Consider the following 19010-nt stretch of genomic DNA (forward strand, 5'->3'; position numbering starts at 1 on the left):
GGACTTGGTATGCCACTGTGTTATAGTCTCCACAAGAATCATCTAATTTATCCTTACAACCACCTTGTGACTGCTTATTACCACTACCATTTTACATATAAGGGGGCTGAGGTTTGGAGAGATTAAGTAATTTACTCAAACTCATATAGCAGATAAGTATCAGGACCTTATCGCTAATCTCATGTCAAGCTCCAGGGCCTATCCATTATAGCATTGTAGTTAGGAGCTCTGATTCTGAATTCCAAACCCAGTTCCACCACACAACTGTGTGACCTTCAGCAAGTGTCCTAACCTTTCTGTGCTTTAGTTTTCTGATCTGATTATCAATATATACTTCCTAGAGCTACAAGGATAAAAGAAGTTAGTTCATGTAAAGTGCTTGGCATGCTTGGCATAGTGCCTGACACAGAAAACATTCAATAAATGTTGACTATGATTGTTATGATTATTACCAAATAGATGGGCTGATGGCCCTTAGTCCTAATTTTCTAAGATTCTAGAAGAGAAGCCAAGGCCAATCCTCCTTCCTAGACTATCCTAGTTGATCTCAATTCTTAGGACCAGCCTCTCTTTTCTGGTTTTCCCCATTACAAAACATGGGTAAAAACAGACTTATAGTTTCTTGTCTCTGGTCTTCACAATCACAACTGGCCTGGGTTGTAGTCTGATTTTGGCCAACTTAATGCCTGTGTGGCCCTTGACAAATCATTTAAACTCTTTATACTTTCTTTTTTTAAGCCATTTAAACTTTTCTTATCTGTAAAAAGGGGGAAGTAACAGTGTCTCCCTCATTTGGATGCTAAGATTTATAGAACTTTATAGTTTACAAAGTATTTTCACAAAGATCCCATTTGATTTTCACAAGTAACAAATGGCAAATTGGGGGCTCCGAATAAATAGTGAATCCATTAATTCTGTCAGCAAGTATTGGTGAGTGTCTTCCATGATGCAGTTGCTGTGCTAGCATTGATGAACAGCGATAGATGATGCAGACATTGAACAACAGTGAACCAGACAGATGGGATGTGTGCTTTCACAAAGCTCACATTCTAGAAGAGGAAACAGATAAAACCAAGTAAACAGATAACTACACATTATGGTAAAGGTTTTGAAGGAAATAAACAAGGATATGAATTACAAGGAGAAGGGGGCAAGGTAAAGCCTACTTTAGTTAGGATGATCCACACTCTAATGAGGTAATAAAAATGAAGTCTTGACAGAGTTCCAAAATATGAAAGAGGTGATATTCCAGAGTAAGGCTCCAGACCACTTTATGCAGAACTTACAAAAGGAAATAGCTATGAATATGGTAGGCATCCCTTAAAGTCCCAATGCCACTGTAGGATTAAAAAAGATTGAGAGTGAGGAGGAATAAGGATATGTGAGATTTTCTTGGGAGAGATTTTTGCCAAGCTATGAATTCCACAGTTTGGGGGATATCATCTAAACACAAGCCAATGAAGTGGGCCTTCAAGTCCTCCCTGAAAGCTTGATATATGTTTCTTCAGTTGGTGATCAGCAAAGGGTAGGAATGTTCATTTCCTTGGAGAAACCACATTGCCATCTGCTAGGGTACATTCCATCAGAACTCAACAGACTGGTATCAGTATACTTTACAATATCTGGGTCATTCAGTCTTGAATAACAGTATGCGTGGGCCACTCAGGTTGCAACCTAAGATAAGCCACACCAAACCCTGATCCTTTCCACAGTCTCTATCACACCACCTCCACTGTGATGATGATCAGGTCCCACATCCTTCTAGCCCAGTGTATTGGATATCTCTTGTGCACTGCTTTGAATACTCTTGGCCTTACACTCTTATTCTTAGTCTAATCATTGCTACAGCAACCAGCTTCTATCCGGCATCTACTAGCTTAGCATAAGTTAAGGCTTTTATCAGGGCCTTGTCTTGGGCTGTACCCCAGTACCCTCCACCTCTCACTTTTGCCTCAGGGCTTCTCTGTGTATCTAGAAACAGCCACAAGAGCCACCACCCACTGATGCATGCTCAAATGAAAAGCACTAGAGAACTGATGCTTGGTGGGGCAATGCTTGACAACAGAATTCAAAGGCTGGCAGATATATGCTTCCATCTTCCATTCCTCAGGAAGGGGGTTCTGACAGCATTCCATAAAGCTTCTCAGAAAATCTTGAGGGTTGAGCAAATACCACCCCTTGCAATGGTTAATTCAATAGCCCATATGCATATTGATTCCCCTTTCTTCCCTGTTCATTCCTGAATAAATCACTCATATAACAACCTCATCTAAGGCTCTGCTTTGGAAGAACTCAGACTAAGACATCTGTGACTCGGCCTCAGCTCCTGATCTTCTGAGCAAGTGCTTGAACATCACAAATACACATACATAACATACACATACACACATCTCAAGAATAAGCAATAATATACAAGCATAATGAAATCTAAAGTCAAACAAAAAATATTCCTCCCCCAAAAGCCCAAAGTCTTTAGAAAACTAGCTCTTCTAAAGTATGCCCCCAATTGCCATTGCTAAACAGAAGTGTTTGTCTCAAGATAAAACATGTATATTCAGGTGCCTTCAAGGTTTTCCCTAAGAACCATTGATGATAATTTTTTTACATTTGCATAACTCAAAAGGCTTGAGATGACCAAATGTAAATTTCATGCCTTCACTTCTTGGGTGGCTAAAAACTGTTTATAGCATTTAAAATGGCTATTTTCTTTTCCAGTTTCTTGCTTTTAAGGTTACAGGAAATCTTGGGGTGTCCAATCTCAACTAGGTCACCCTCGGGCAGGTTATATTTCACATGGCTTGAGTTTGAACTTCCAAATTACTTTTCTCGTGTGGTGAAGTGCCTCAAGATTCACAAAAGGATGCACAGCTAGCTGCAAGGAATACTGGTTACTATATCCTTTATGCAGGGTGGTTTTGTGCCTGGGAAAAAAGGTAAGAGCCCAAGATGTCGCAGACCTAGCAGTTTCTGCCATTGCCATCTACAACGGCCCCTCCCCAATTCCAGTCCGATTTTGAAATGCTAGTACTAAATAGGCATGTCAGCCCTGCCCAGGAACAAACTTTTTAGGAGGACAAATAAAGTCTCAATTTCAGTCAGGGCTCAAAGCGAAGTGGGCGGCAAGTAAAGCCTCCAAGCCGTTTCTGAAACCTATTCGCACAGCAGTGCAAGCAGATCCCAACGTCTAGGAACGCCAGCTCTGGTCTAAAGAAGTTATTTCCGGAGCTGGCGCCCGGAGCCGGGAATGCCCCGGAAGTATTTCCCTGTGGTCCTACGTGGGAAAGATGGCGGCGATGCAAGTGGCCGAGTCGCTGCCGGGCGGGCAAGCGCGAGACGTTCCACGAGAGCCACCGCCCGAGCAGGGTAGTGGGTTCCGCTGCTTGTCGGCCAGGCTCTGCGCCCTCCGTCCTGACGACAGCAGCTCCGCCCGCACCGAGATCCACCTGCTCTTCGACCAGCTCATCTCTGAGAACTACGGCGAGGTCGGCGGCGTGGCCCCGGAGGTAGGCGGCCTGCTGGGTAGGGAGGACTCGGGCCACGCCTGCTCGCCCCGGCCCCACCCTCAGAGACCCGGGCTGGCAGCTCCCGCCGGCCTCTCCTGGCCTCTCCTGGCTTCTCTCGGTACCGCTTCGCATTACTTAGTTCCAGGCATGCTTGCTCCCTCCGACTGTGGCAGTCTCTGCCCTCCTCTGTCTGGAAGACCCCGCAATGCTTGGCAAACTCGGCATCTTTCAAAACGCCACTAATGACTTCTGCTCTGGTAACACCGCAGGTGTCATTCGGTCCGCCCCTCGCCTCCGCTCCACTCTCTGCATACAAAAACACTTTGTATATAAAATTCACTATTACCATTTACTAAGTAATGGAACTCGGACCGTCACGTACTATATACCGCGCACGGTTCTAGGAATCTTACAACGTCGGTAATATTAGGTCTGTTTTACTGTTAAAAATACGGAGGCACGTAAAGGTCCAGTGTCATATTGCTGGCGAACGGCAGCGCTAGAATTGGAGCCTAAGTCTGTCACATGGTCCCTTGCCATTTTCTGTTCCTCCGTGCTAGCTTTTCTCTCTTTGCCTCCTCTTTAGAAGTACTTTGACTCTGAATAATAATAACATTCACGCACATCGGGCCTTGGAGACTACTTAATGAACTCCTAGAACTCTTGACCCAGTCATACCACTGCCTACGGTGCTCAGAGGCACCTCAGACCTGACAGTTCCTAAAAATGAGTTACATTATCTCGGCAGAGACCACTGTATCCCCAACCCGTCCCCTCCCCCCACTCAGGGAAACATGAACAGTCTGCCAAATCACACTGGCACAAACACTGGTGCTTTCCCTTTCCCTCCTCCCGGATCTATCCACTCTAGATTCTTCAGACTCTATTTCATAAATGTTTCTCATCTCCTTTTCTGTGTTCCCTTGCCAGTGCCTTAAGCCTTCAGGCAAGATGACTTTTTCCTGAACTCTCCTTAAACTTCTGCCTCCAGTCCCGCCCTTCTCCATACCATTCTTTGCTTTGCTGCTAGAGTGCTCTTTTCTTTTGTGGGAAAAAAATCTGACTAGAAAGCAAAGCTCTGATTTGGGATGATCTTCACTACATACTGTAAGTGATCAGAGCAAGTTACAGAACAGTTCATGCATGCAGTGTGACACCAGTATAGGGTGAGGAGCGTGTTTAACAGACTGTGTGTATTTATAGATGTAAAGCATTCACAACAACAAATGGAAGAGTTGACAACAACAAAATAGTGTGTATCACTAGGGAGTGGAGTGGAATTCGGGGAGGACTCGGGCACTTTTGCTCTATTGGTATAATTTGATATTTTTATGTCAAAAATATGTGCTTTTCCAGTCTCCCATCACTTCTTTTGTGCCCTGTGTGCAGTCATTTAAAACCTGCTCTTCCTCAAGCTTCTACTAGTGTTTCACACCTACTGGTGTTCCAGGTTTTGCACACTCCATTCCCTTTGCTTGCGGCGTCTTTCGTTGCTTTGTATGTCTGGCAGATTTTTAAGTCATCCTTCAGATCATTCCAGGTTATGCTTAAAAATCACCTCTGTAAGACCTCCTTAATTACCATTTCCCCATAGAGTTTGTACTTAATTCTTTCAACATTTAATTCACTTTAATGTTTTGTGAGTATTTCTAGATAATGAGCTCTTTGAAGTTCAGGAATATGTTTGTTCACCTTTGGATCCCAAAGATCTAACACATAATAAGTGCTCCAGACTTTTAATTCAGTAAACGTCTGTAGAGGAATGAATGGTGTGATTTGCAAATAGATTCCCCGCTTTTTTTTTTAGAATTACCTAATTTTACATTAAACTTATACACGTGTCACTCCTGATTTTCCCAGTGGCCTTGAAAATATGGTTTGCTTGCTTTCTGTTTTCTTTTTCAAGATGGGAATGAATGAGTTTTATTTTTTAATTAAAAAAATTAATTCCAGTATGTTAATATACAGTGTTGTATTAGTTTCAGGTGTACAATATAGTGATTCAACAATTCCGTACATCACCCAGTGCTCATCATATCAAGTGCACTCCTTAATCCCCATCACTTATTTCACCCATCCCTCCCTACCCACCTCCCTTCTGGTAACCATTAGTCTGTTCTCTATAGTTAAGAATCTGTTTCTTGGTTTGTCTCTCTCTTTTTTTCCCCCTTTGCTTATTTGTTTTGTTTCTTCAATTCCACAGATGAGTGAAATCATATGATATTTGTCTTTCTATTATTTTGCTTAGCATTATACTCTGTAGCTCCATCCATCCAGGTCATTGCAAATGGCAAGATTTCATTCTTTTTTATGGCTGAGTAATATTCCACTCTGTGTGGGGGGGGTGGGTGTGGGTGTGTGTGTGTATACACACCACATCTTTATCCATTCATCTGTTTATGGACATGGGCTGCTTTCATACTTTGGCTATTGTAAATAACGCTGCTGTAAACATAGGGGTGCATGTATCCCTTTGAATTAGTGTTTTTGTATCCTTTGGGTAAATACCCAGTAGTGCAGTTGCTGGATCTTAGGGTAGTTCTATTTTTAACTTTCTGAAGAGCCTCCATACTGTTTTCCACAGTGGCTGCACCAGTTTGCATTCCCACCAACAGTGCATGAGGGTTCCTTTTCCTTCATATCCTTGCCAACACCTGTTGTTTCTGGTGTTTTTTATTTTAACCATTCTGACAGGTGTGACATGATATCTCATTGTAGTTTTGGTTTGCATTTCCCTGATGGTAAGTGTTGTTGAGCATCTTTTCATGTGTCTGTTTGCTTACTTTTTGGTATTTTTAACTTCGGTGTGTGTTTTTATATTCTGGAAGCCTCTCTTTGGCTATTTAATTGCACTCTCTACATATGTAGAGACTCTGGAATTTTTAGACTGACAAAAACCATATTGTGTCTTTTCCTTCTTTTTAGCACATCCCATTTCTGTGCTATCATTTAATTTTCTTCCTACTTCCTGCCTCACGTCATCTTTCCTCATTTTGAGTGTGAACATTGCCTTTCATTTTTCTGTTTGGCTGTGTTTGGGGGACAGAGGTTGCTTCTTTACTTGACTAATAAATAGGCATATCACCTTTCATTGTTTTTTGTTTTTTTGTTTTTTTGTTTTTTTTTTGGTAGGATGTCAGTGCTCTTCTTGTCCAAGCTTGCCGACTGGTGCCTCTTAATCAGAATCATCTTGTCAGCAAAGTGTCTCAACTTATCCACCATTTACTTAACAGATTACAGGTAATCATGTGCATAACTTTAGAATTTATCATGAACTAAATAAGTACCTTTGAAATGCTACATCTGTGCTAGGTGCGATAGGCTGATCTTTTGAGAAATTAGAAGAAGGGATGATATTAAATATAATTATGACCAAAAAAATTATTCTGCACAATTCTAGAAGTTTGTCCATTAGAATTACCCCTTTCTGTTTGGTTCAAGAAAGCAATATCATTGAGTCCCCCAGGTCTTAGAATTTTTCATGGAAGATGTATTTGACCAAGATATATCTAAGAATAAGTTGAAACAATCTACTACTCCTTTCCTACCAATATGTTTTCCCCTTTCCCATTTTTGTGGTCCGCTTTTGATCTTCATAAACATAAGTAGCTTGGGAGCAAGAGGACACTAGATAGAAAGACCCTTGGGGTGCCTGGGTGGCTCAGTCGGTTAGGCATCCGGCTTCGGCTCAGGTCATAATCTCGCAGTCCGTGAGTTCAAGCCCCGTGTCGGGCTCTGTGGTGACCGCTCAGAGCCTGGAGCCTGTTTCAGATTCTGTGTCTCCCTCTCTCTCTGACCCTCCCCTGTTCATGCTTTGTCTCTCCCTGTCTCAAAAATAAATAAACATTAAAAAAAAAAATTTTTTTTTTAAAAAGATAGAAAGACCCTTGTTATTTATAACAAGGTCCATGCTGTAGCTCTCCTTTCTCCAGAATGTTTTCAGTTTGCTAAATAAATCTCATATCTTTTTAGGAACAGTTCAGACATTGAGGCTGTTACCATAAGATGCCACATGAGGATGTGAATGTAGTTAGCACAAAATTTACAATTAGCACCATGTAACCTTTTGGCTGCTTTTGGCTGCAAGAAACAGAAAAGTCAACCTAGAACAGCTTAAAAACTATTTTTTTTTTTAATTATATCATACCACAACCCCCAAGAGAGGCACTCCAGGGGCACTTTATGAGAAACTTCTGACATTTTTCCATTCTGCTATCGGTGTATGGGCTGTCCTCAGCTAGCATCTCTCCTAGTCAAGATGGCTGCCTCAGTTCCAGGCATTCCATGTGAAATAAATAAATAACCCCCAGCAGAAGCAAAAAAATGATTTATTTTGTGTCTCTGTAAGAATGAGGCATGTTGTTGGGGCACCTGGGTGGCTCAGTCGGTTGAGCGTCTGATTTCAGCTTGGGTCGTGATCTCACAGTCTGTGAGTTCGAGCCCCGTGTCGGGCTCTGTGCTGACAGCTCAGAGCCCGGGGCCTGCTTCAGATTCTGTGTCTCCCTCTCTCTCTGACCCTCCCCCATTCATGCTCTCTCTGTCTCAAAAATAAATAAACGTTAAAAAAAATTAAAAAAAAAAAGAATGAGGCATGTTGGGGTGCCTGGGTGGCTCAGTCAGTTGAGTGTCCAACTTCAGCTCAGGTCATGATCTCATGGTCCGTGAGTTCGAGCCCCGCGTCAGGCTTTGTGCTGACAGCTTGGAGCCTGGAGCCTGCTTCAGATTCTGTGTCTCCCTCTCTCTCTGCCCCTCCGCCTTCATGCTCTGTCTCTCTCTCTGTCAAAAATAAATAAACATTAAAAAAAAAATTTAAAAAAAAAGAATGAAGCATGTTGTCCCCTCACTCTCCATCAGACCTCCCCTCATATCTGGCTGGGGAGACCTAGGTCTGATCAAGGGAATAGTATTACCATGGGTGACTGAAACCAGGGGTTAACCTTGACTGCACATTAGAATCAACTGCAGGGCTTAAGCTCCCTAGATGATTACACTGTGCAGCTCAACTTTTATATCAGGGTTTCCCAATCTCGACACTTACTGATATTTTGGATTGGGTGATTCTTAGTTGTAGGGTGGCTCTCCTGTGCATTGTAGGATTTTAGCAGCATCCTTGGCTTCTACCTTAGAAGGCAATAGCATCCCTCTGATTGTGACAGTCAAAACTGTCTACAGACATTCCCATTTCCTTGGGAAATAAGATTTCCCCTGGTAGAGAACCAGTATCTTAGCTAATTAGGATTTACCCTCAGGTCCCATGTGCAAGAGGTGAGTACCCAAATAAAATCAATACTCTGCCAGCAGGAGAGAGGAGATGAGTGCTGATAGGTAAGCAGTGTCTGCTACCTGTGACGTCCTAAATGAAATGAGGCTGTTTTCAAGTTCATAATTTTTCACACTGGTACCATAGCTTCTGAAGGTTTACTGTTCTCAGATGTATTACCTTTGTAGCACTGGCAATTGGAAAAGTTCCTAATCACAGATGGTACCTACAGCCCTTAATCAACTTTCTAGCTTTTGATGACAGTTTATCTCAGTTATTCATGAATTGTTACTTCGATTAGCCTCCTTTGTCCCAACACGATTATAAACTTGATGACAAGGATATGCAGTCTCTTCCCATTGTATGCTCCACATCATAGTGAGACATAGTAGCTATTTAGCAGGCATTTATATTCATAGTGTGTTTGTTGAGCATTTATGATGTAGAGAAGCCCATTTCAGTGGCTTGAGTCTTACATATCTGTGTATTTACAGCTACCAGTATCTGGTTGGCTCCAGGAAAAGCTGCAGGGACTTTGCCAGGCTCTATTTTGAGTGGAGGGAGTAAAGGGGAGGAAGTGAGCAAGGCCCTGGGACAAGGAGAAGGCCCTGTCTTGATCAGACGTTCAAAGCCTTTAAAGCTGATCTTTCTGACACCAAAAAGATGGACACATGTGCCCTTTCTTTCATAGCTTGGTTCAGATGAGCATACATGTCTGAAAAAGATAAAAGTATTTTTTTTTACAAGTTAGATGATGCATATTTTTTCCTGTATTGATAGGTGATTGTTGATGAACAAAACCTGGATTTCCTGTTGGCATATACTATTTCTGCTATTCAGCAGTGTAGTTCCTGGACACACATGGAGATTCTCCAAGCCCTGGCAGCTCTGGTTTACTGCAATGGCTCAAAATGTCAAAAGGTAGTTTAAACTGTGTTCTGCCTTTCCTTCCAAAGGTTAGGAACACAGGCTCTGAACCAATAGACTCGTGCTCAGGTTTCCATCCTGTCGTTAATGAGATGTGTGACCTTGGTCAACCCTTACTCAACCACCCTGAATCTCATTTCTTCATATATACGGTAGATCCTTTGAGGATGAGGTGAGACAGTCCTTGTAAAGTGCTTGGCACTCGCTAAACATGAACCGCTATTGTTATCGTCATCCTTCAGTGTGCACCCAAGACTGAAGAGCTTCAGCAGCTACCTGGGCTGAGAGTGATGATCGCTACTGGTGTTTCAGGGCACATCTTTGCATGCCCATTTGAAAGATTTAGCTAGCAGCTAGTCTTTTGGGACTTAACCGCCCATTAGTTAAAAAAAATGACACCCACCTAAAGAGTAATAATTTTCCAAGAAGCCTTTTCTGACGCACGTTAGCTGTTATTTTGTTCTAGTACCTCCCAGACTTGCTCGGCAAGAGCGGGATTTTGATGAAGTTGAGTGACTCGGCTCAACCCGACCCTGAAGCTAGGAGAGCTGCAGTGCACTGCATGGCAAACTTGTGTCTCAGGTATGTGAGTCCGGCCACATCTCCTGGCTGTGATGAGACAGGGCCTCTCATGTCTGAAGCCAGAGCCAACTTAGAAAAATAACCTACTTTGTGTTTCCCATGTTCCTTGCTAATAAGATCATCGTATATTGTTTATTTTAGTAGTATTTGTTTAAAAAGGTAAAGTAAAGGAAAAAATAGACTAGGATCTTATCCCTAAAATAGGGAAGGAGCAGTACATATGCAATATGTCAAGGTTTTGTTTTCTGTTGATACAAATTCTAACCATATTAAGTCTTCTAGAAGGATATAGTCATGAATTTAAGCTTTGTTGAGGCCTCTATCAAAGCCAATTTCTTCTAAGAAAATGGAACCAATCCCATCCACCAAATTGTAGATTCGTGCAATGGAAACTGAGGAGCACAGACTTGAACCGATGTATCTTGACTCCCCATTGCGGTGTTCTCCAGTGGGGAGGAGTCGGGCTCAGCTGTGTGATTCTAGCCAGACAAGACCTGTGTGCATTGTTTCCCTCTACACATTGAAAAGTAGAGCTAAAAAAAGATTTCTTTCTCCATACTTCTTCCACTACAAACTTCTGTAACTTTTCCCTGTGGAAACCCCTCTTCCTTCTTGGTATTCATTCCAGCCATGTGCTGTTCCACAGCCATAGTTACTTACCCGAAGTGCACAGTCTTCCTTAATATAGTTTCATCTGAAGGTACATTCCAACTCCACTAGTCTGTATTACTGCTATTTTTAATTCTTATTCTTTTGCAAGCCCCATTTCAAAGGAGACTGAGTTTGAGTTACTTTCTCTGTATGTGTTTTAGTGTACCAGGACAGCCATACTTGGAGGAACCCTACCCAAATATCTGCTTCCAGGCTTTCTTGACCACTTTACAGTCTCCAAAATCATCTGATATGGATGATATCACGTTTTGCATGGTAGGTGGGGCTACCACTAATCTTGTGAATGTTACAGATGTGTCTAGAAGCAGTAGTCGAACAGAAGCTGTGACTAAAGAATATAATTTGGTTGTTGAATCAGTTTTGTCTGGAGATAAAGGCATAAGTGAGATATTTATAACCTGCAAAGATGGAAATCATATCTTTCAGGTTTAAATTACAAAACAGTTTCTGTTTGTTTTGTGGTTCTAGATTTTTGAAGAAAAGTATTTTTTCCCCTCCTGACTATAAAAGCAATACAGTTTCAGACTAGTAACAGTCTTTTAGATGGAAGGGAAAGGAGATTTCAGCAATATCTGCAGTATTACTTCTTTTTAAAAACTCTGATGCAGATATGGCAATTTGTTAACATGCTTTAAATTCAGAGTGACACATTTCAAAACTTACAGATCTGAGGTAGTGAAAGTTCCCTATAGTTCCCTGCTCAGATATAACCACCTGGAACAATTTGTTCTACATGCCCCTAGACATTTTTTTCTGTATATAAATGACTATATTTTAGAATTTTTCAGTGGGATCATATTAAATATGCTGTTTTTTACCACTGTATCTCTTTTTTAAAGTGAATATTTCTTGGGCATCTTTTCAGTACCTATTAATGTACCTCATGCATTTCTAACTGCTGTAGCTGGGAGACATTGGGCAAGTTACTTAACTTCTTGAGTCTCCATATACTTTTTCTCTCAAATGAGACGAATGATACAGTTACATGAGCGGTATATGAAATACATCATTTAAAGTGCTTGGCAGATGCTTCCTGTTATCATGATTGAGTTTCCCATGTAGCAGAGGGCTAGCTTCTTACATAACGATTGTCATAACAGATGGACATTGAAGTTTCTTCAGTGTTTCCACTATTTCAGAAAAAGGCTATGTTCCACATCCTCTCTGTGTGGGGAGTGTTTTTTAAGGACAGTATCTTTTTTTTTTAAGTTTTATTTATTTACGTGATCTCTACACACAACATGAGGCTTGAACTCACAATCCTGAGATCAAGGGTTGGATGCTCTACCGACTAAGCCAGCCAGGCACCCAAGGACTATTTCTTAATGAGAATGCTGAGTCAAAAGATCGATCTCGATCAGAATTGCCCTCTAGAAACCTGTTCCCACATACATTCCTTTGACTTTAAGAACTAGTGAGGCTGCTGTATCATAGAGATTCCCCGCTTCCAGTCTCTGCTGCCACTTTTCCATCCCTGTCACCTCCTTCCCACTACACACCTCCTGTTTTTTTTTTCCTCCTTGCTCACCATTTGTACATGCTAGCTTATAAACATGTACAGTAAGACCACTCTTTTCAGTGAGAACACTCTGTTCTTCTGGAAAATAATTAGTAGTTCATCACATCTCTCCTCTAGATCTTCTTTCTTTTCCCCTGTTGCATGATTTTTTTTCATCATTGAAAGACTTCTTCAACCTAGGAAGCTGACCCCTGGATAACCAAATTTTCTGTACCTTTTAACTTGGCCTCTTTTCTCCCCCAGTTGTTACAAAATGCATTGAAAGGTATACAGTCTCTTCTCAATGGGGGTAAGATGAAACTGACACAGACCGAGGAACTTGGAGCTCTTCTGGCTGTGCTAAAGGTAAGTGCTCATCGCGATGAGTGTCTTTCCTGCTCAGACCCCAGGCATAGGGACCACTTTATGTCATTTCTCTAAAGCTAGCTTTTGGGCAGTATATATTAGGAGATCGTTCAAATGTTCATATGTAGGCATATGTCAAATTAAGAACTGAAAACGGTAAGCTGTGCTTTAAGTAAATTCATCAAAATTCTAAAACTTTACGTATGAATCTTCACTTAGGAAGGGAATAGCTTATGATCTGTAGACAATTTAATTGTAGATCCTCTTAAACCTGTTTGTACTTGAAAGAGGAACCAGGGCTTCTCTTTGGCTCTTGGCCCACATAAGTAGACAGGCCAGTCAGATGGCAATTAGTAGGCTGCCTCCTTTCGTTTCTGAGCCTGCTGGTCGGTGGGAAGGTACCTCTCTGGGGACCCACCTTTCAGGTCAGCCAGGAAGTGGCCTCGGGTCAAAGCCATTTTTAACTTACCTTGATCGTGACTAAAACTTTAAATCTTTCCCTGTCCCATCTCCCATATAGACAGCTAGATGTGGACATGGATAAGTGAAATAAAAATGATAGATTGTTTAAAAAAATCATAGATAAAATAATCGGATAAAACAGGTTGGATAAATTTTTAAACTTAATAAAAATGGTAAGTAAATAAAGTAAAATCAAACTTAAACTCATCTGACCAGACCAGATCCGCCCAGATGGGATTAAACTCTTCTGTAAGCCCTAAACCTTCAAGATACCAATTTTCTGTCCCTTTGAATTTCTTCAATAAGATTCTAGACATTAATCGGTTCATCGATGTGATTCAGAACATGGCAAATCATTCTGTTTTATGATTTGTTTTTGTGTGTGCGCTTCCTTCATCATCATCATCAGAAATCTATGTTTCACGGACTCCCAGGACTAAACATAGAGCTGCCCACGGTGTTATACCCCACTCCGCTTCCTCAGTATGACGGGCGGCCACCTGTCAAACCGCAGCAATCCGAATCCAACACTTCTCGACCAACTGTGGTATGCTTGTGTTTACTTAGCACGAAGTTGTGGATTGTTTTTAATATATATTTTCTGTGATTTGCATCCCTACTTGCGCCAAAGGCTGACCTTAAATTTGATTTCAGTTTTGGGTTTTTAGCATAGTAAATGTAAATTCATCAGACTGCTGAAAACACTGGTTAGAGCATCTTATATTTCTAAGAGGTCTAGGCAGTGTAAGAGCTATAGCAGCGGACATTCACTTTACGCCTGAAGCTGCACATCCTCGTTCCCCAAATGCTCGAGACCACAGGTCAACCCACTTTTTCTACAAAAGGCTAATTGGTAAATATTGTAGGTCTCTGTTACAACTGCCAGGTTTCCCAGCCTGTTCATATAGTTGCCATCTCCCTCATGTTTCCATTGGAGAACCTAGAGCATACAGATATATGGGCCACTGTATTATATCTGGACGTGTATCCGGTATTACTTATAAAATGTTTATAATTCGAAATTCTACTCATTGAGTTACTCAACATTTACTGAATACTTGCTACATCCCAGACATTATGCTAAACATGAAGGATATAGATTCTGTTTTTAGGAGTTTAGGGGAGAAACTCAGAGCCTACTTGGGATTTTCTCTCTCCCTCTGTCCCTCTCCCTCCCCTGCTTGCTCTCTCTCTCTCGCTCTCAAAATAAATAAATAAACTTTTTTTTTTTTTAAAGAATGAGTAGAGTACAAAAACGAAGGAAAGTGTTGGTTATTTATTTCCGCCAGAGGAAACAGAAGGTGCCTAGGCATAGAGGATGAGCATGTGTGTAGCCTATTTGTTAACCAATAGTCTAGAGTGTCAGGTGCGTGCAGGAGAAGGCTGGGACAAGTAGGTAGCAGAGGCCAAATCATAAGGGTCTTTTATAGTATGCTAAGGAGTTAGTTTTTATCTTACAGGTGGCAGAGATGAAGACTCTTATATAGGGGAGTGATATGATCAGATACACATCTAGGAAACATCACTGTGGTAGCAAGTAAAAGGTGTGAGTCTGGGGCCATGTTAATAATACAAAATAGAAGTGATGAGGACCTTCCTTTCTTAAATTCAGGGGACCTTGAGAATGCAGAGGGAGGCCTAGATTCCAAAGATATTTGGATGCCAGAAAGGAAGCAGGAGAGGGGCGCCTGGGTGGCGCAGTCGGTTAAGCGTCCGACTTCAGCCAGGTCACGATCTCGCGGTCCGTGAGTTCGAGCCCCGCGTCGGGCTCTGGGCTGATGGCTCAGAGCCTGGAGCCTGTTTCCGATTCTGTGTCTCCCTCTCCCTCTGCCCCTCCCCCGTTCATGCTCTGTCTCTCTCTGTCGCAAAAATAAATGTTGAAAAAAAAAATTTAATAAAAAAGAAAGGAAGCAGGAGAAAAGAAAGAAACTGGCTCTTACTTACTATCTACAAAGCCTCAGTGACCTAAACCGTGCATTGTATATAGTGGATTAACGTCTGTCTTCTACATCTAGAGTGGTGCTAGCTATGGGTCTTATCTGGAAGAACTGAGAAAATTGTCACTCTAGTCATTTTCTATAGACTTGAAATCTGTTGCTGCTGAATGCTTTCACAACTGTGCAAGGAAAGTGGCATTAGCCTTATACTCACAGATCAGGAACTTCAAGCTAAGTGGAAGGTGAAATGATTTGCCCACAGTCACAGAGGTAGAATTTAAACCCAGGCTACCAGTATGGCTCTGTTGTACATACGTCATGCCTTGTTTCCTGTAGTCCAGTAGGGTGTGTGTAAGCACCTAGCACAGCACCTGACACACAGAGTATTAAGTAAGTGCCATTTTTTCCTCCTCTCCTCTTTTCTTCTTTCTTCAGACTACGTGTCGGGGACATATTTAGTAATTATCAAATGAGAAAGTACCAATAGCTCTCATATGTATGTTTTCATTTGCTCCTAAAATCAGAATAAAAAGAAGAAATCAAAAGTAAAATCAAGGAAAATCCAGCAAGAAGAGGAAGAGGAAGAATCCAGTGGTGAAAGAGAAGCAGCCCCCATCACTAGCTCAGGCAAAGAGAACCTGCGTGAGGGGAGCACTCCCTGCTCCTCCTCCCTGGGAGTCCAAAGTTTGCCTGTAGAGGGAAGCAGCATGGCAGGAAGAGACCGAGTCTCCACCCCCTTCCGTTCTGCCAGTTGGAAAAAGGTCAGCAGTAGTGAGTCTGACTATTCGGATGCTGAAGGAGGCATGCAGAGTAAAATGAGGTAGTAGTATTTTGTTATGTTGTTACGCCTTCTAATCTCAGGTGCACATAAGTTAATAACTTTGCTTAAAAACCTGACTGCTACACAAGATTTAATTTGAAGATTCATTTATGCTGGGCTTTGTGTCACTCTACATCTGCCTTGTCCCCTTCATCTGCCTTTGTACATGTTGTTCCTCTGCCTGGAATTTTCTTCCACTTTGTGTGCCTTCTTATTAACCACTACTCCACTTTGGTATGAGCTCAGCAATCATGTCCTCTGAGAAGCCTTTTCTTACTAGCACCCCTGCTCCCCAATTCTGGCTTTGGTGCCTTCCTTGTGACCCTTTGATGTATCTCCACCTTAGCATCAATCAAAATGCCCTGCAGTTATCTCTTTAACTGTCCGTCTGTCTCTGCCCCTCGCAGGCTCCTTGGGGGCAGGGCGGGCTTTATGTCTGCCAGCCTCAGCACAGTGCCTGGCACATACTCACTACTCCTGATGCCAAGCTGTTGCCCTCTTATTTTCTGTCTAGTTGTGTTTTATATTGTTTACTGTATTAACTTGTTATGTAAACAAATTGCTTTAGCATGTTTTGATTGCATGTTGAAAACTATTTTTTCAACTATCACGTTCGCATATTTACTTTTGGGTTTATTCAGAATATTGAGTTTCTCAGTGCATCATGTGAGTTGGCTGGAATAAATAGAATTTCATGTTTGTATTTTTTAAAGACTTTTTTTCTTCCTTCTCTTGGATAGGTCTTACCAAGCCAAAGTTCGCCAAGGAGCATTAGCTTGTTTTCTTTCTACTATAAAATCAATAGAAAAAAAAGTTCTTTATGGCTACTGGTCAGCCTTTGTTCCTGATACACCTGAGCTTGGAAGCCCTCAGTCAGTGTCCCTGATGACTCTTACGTTAAAAGATCCTTCTCCAAAGGTAAGAGCACTTAAATTCTGAGCATAAAAGCAGGAAAGTCTTTGTTGTTTTCCCTGCCTTATCTGGTCTCATCTGAACACAGCTCTCATTACTAACAATCCAACTCCTGACTCGAGAACCACAGGACAGGCAGGAGGACAGAACACGGGCGTATGTGAGTAGCAGGCTGAGAAGGCTCACACTAGGGGCCCTGCTGCCTAGGGCTTGCTTGGAGCCTGAGCGCACTGACTTGTAGCCTCCGTATTCCTTTGGAGCTGCACTGAGACAGCCGTGGTTCTTTCCCTTTTATGGGAATGTTGATTGCCATGGGATTTATAATAGGAAAAAATCAAAAGCAGTTTAAACACTCAGTGGAATATCTTCGTCCATAATGGTTACGAAGAATACGTAAAACATAGAAAAATGTCTTATGATAAGAACACATAAGAAAACTTGTGGGTGACCCTTCAAAAGCTTTTACAGGGTGAAAAAAATAAACAGGCCTCAGTTAAGCACAAAAATTTCAAACATCCAATATCCTGAGTAGTTAAACCAGCAGGAAATTTTCAGATTAACTGAATCAGTAGCAAATGAGAACCTGTAAGAAAAATGGAAAATAAGGGGTGACAAATAAGTCAGTACTGAAGCCATTCTTGTAAGTGAAAGGAAAAATACTATAAAGGTTAAAAAATACATATATTTGAAAAGCCTCCCCTAAAAATAAATAAATAAATAAAAAATTAAAAAAGAAAAGAAAAGCCTCCGGCTGCGGGGAGCTGCCGGCAGGAGCTGAGGAGATCGTCCTATGGAGCAAGTGGCAGGCTAGGTAAACCACCCACACTGCAGTTGCCCAGCCAAGGGGACAGCGAACGTATGAGTTTGGGATATGAGTACAGAGAGGTTGTGGAGTCGGATCTCATGAAAGTGGATTGAAATCTGTGTCATGGTGTTTATGTCTTTATAGTTTTTAATGTTTACATTTGCCTTAGAGTGCATGAGAAATTTTACATGCTGCAAAGTGGTCCTCCTTGATTTGGGTACCTTTTAGATATGGTCTTGCTCTTTAACTTTGATGAATGCAATGCAAGAAATGTGATGAAAAGGAAACGTATAGAACTTCGTTCTGGAGATGTCCTAGCTCCAGGACATGAAGGTCCTGGAGAAATGGAAAAGCAGTCATCATTCGTAGGATTTAGAAAGATCGAAGTAATGAGTAGAACTTGTCAGTTGCATGTAATGGCAAGTGAAATGATTGTAGCCAGAAGCTTTGTCACAGATTTTAGGTTAGAAAGGTGTAAAGAAGTGTGATCATGGTCCACAGTGAGCCTTAGTACACACCTCTGCAAACTGTCCCTGTGCACCAAGACACGTGCTAGAAGCAAGTGTTGTGGTCGGTGATGTCAGTGAGAGAGACTTTTTACAAAGACTCCTAGAAAGTTGTGTGCAAAACTTAAAAGTTCACATAAATGCAATGGAGCAGCAATCGTTGATCAGAGCTAGATTAAAAGGTACAGTCATGTGTAAAAGCTGAGTGGTCATCTGCTCAAAGGCTCGTTGTAAGTATAGAGTTGGATGCCTGAAGTTTCTCTTAGGATGAAACATGACAGTAGTGCATCTTGCTGAAGTGCACAGTGATGACAGTTTCAAGTTCATGGCAGCTCTGGTGTGACCTAGGGTAGATTCAACTGGAAGCACAGTTTTTACTGATATGCTGAGAAACTTTCCAAAGAGAAATGGACAGAAGGAAGGGGACTGGACTCTTCATTCAGAACACTGGCAATAGATTACTTTCGGGAAATTGCAGTATGAAATGTTAGAGTGATTAATTCCAAAGGAGAAAACTTAGAAATTTCCTTTAGGATTTGGCAGTGGGCAGTACTTGGGAAATGGTCATATTTTTACATGTTGGAAATGTGCTTCAGAAAGCACATCCTGTATGTTTCCAGATGGCACAGAGCAAATTATCAATAAAAATACCATGACTAATTTATGAATTTCTTCTATAGGATTTCTTTGGGTGTTAAAAGGGTAGATTATGTGGCTATAGCAAGACTTGATCTAGGGAACAAACTATGGGACAAACTTT

General features: G+C 41.6%; 1 protein-coding gene across 2 annotated transcripts in view; it reads left to right on the forward strand.

Moving 5' to 3' along the window:
- Positions 1 to 3277: 3277 nt before the first annotated feature.
- The window catches only part of HEATR6 (HEAT repeat containing 6), a 35354-nt gene continuing 19621 nt past the window's right edge, over positions 3278 to 19010 (forward strand). Inside the window, exons 1-9 of one of the 2 annotated variants that reach the window (XM_030296061.2) lie at positions 3278 to 3503; positions 6636 to 6743; positions 9544 to 9684; positions 10157 to 10272; positions 11085 to 11199; positions 12707 to 12808; positions 13680 to 13817; positions 15732 to 16027; positions 16768 to 16945. In XM_030296061.2, coding sequence (XP_030151921.1) covers positions 3285 to 3503; positions 6636 to 6743; positions 9544 to 9684; positions 10157 to 10272; positions 11085 to 11199; positions 12707 to 12808; positions 13680 to 13817; positions 15732 to 16027; positions 16768 to 16945 — 1413 coding nt within the window. In that variant the 5' untranslated portion in view covers positions 3278 to 3284. The remainder of the gene's footprint in view (positions 3504 to 6635; positions 6744 to 9543; positions 9685 to 10156; positions 10273 to 11084; positions 11200 to 12706; positions 12809 to 13679; positions 13818 to 15731; positions 16028 to 16767; positions 16946 to 19010) is intronic. The other variant, XM_030296062.1, reaches the window with a different exon arrangement.

Source organism: Lynx canadensis, chromosome E1 (genome assembly GCF_007474595.2).
Source record: "Lynx canadensis isolate LIC74 chromosome E1, mLynCan4.pri.v2, whole genome shotgun sequence".
NCBI lineage: Eukaryota > Metazoa > Chordata > Mammalia > Carnivora > Felidae > Lynx > Lynx canadensis.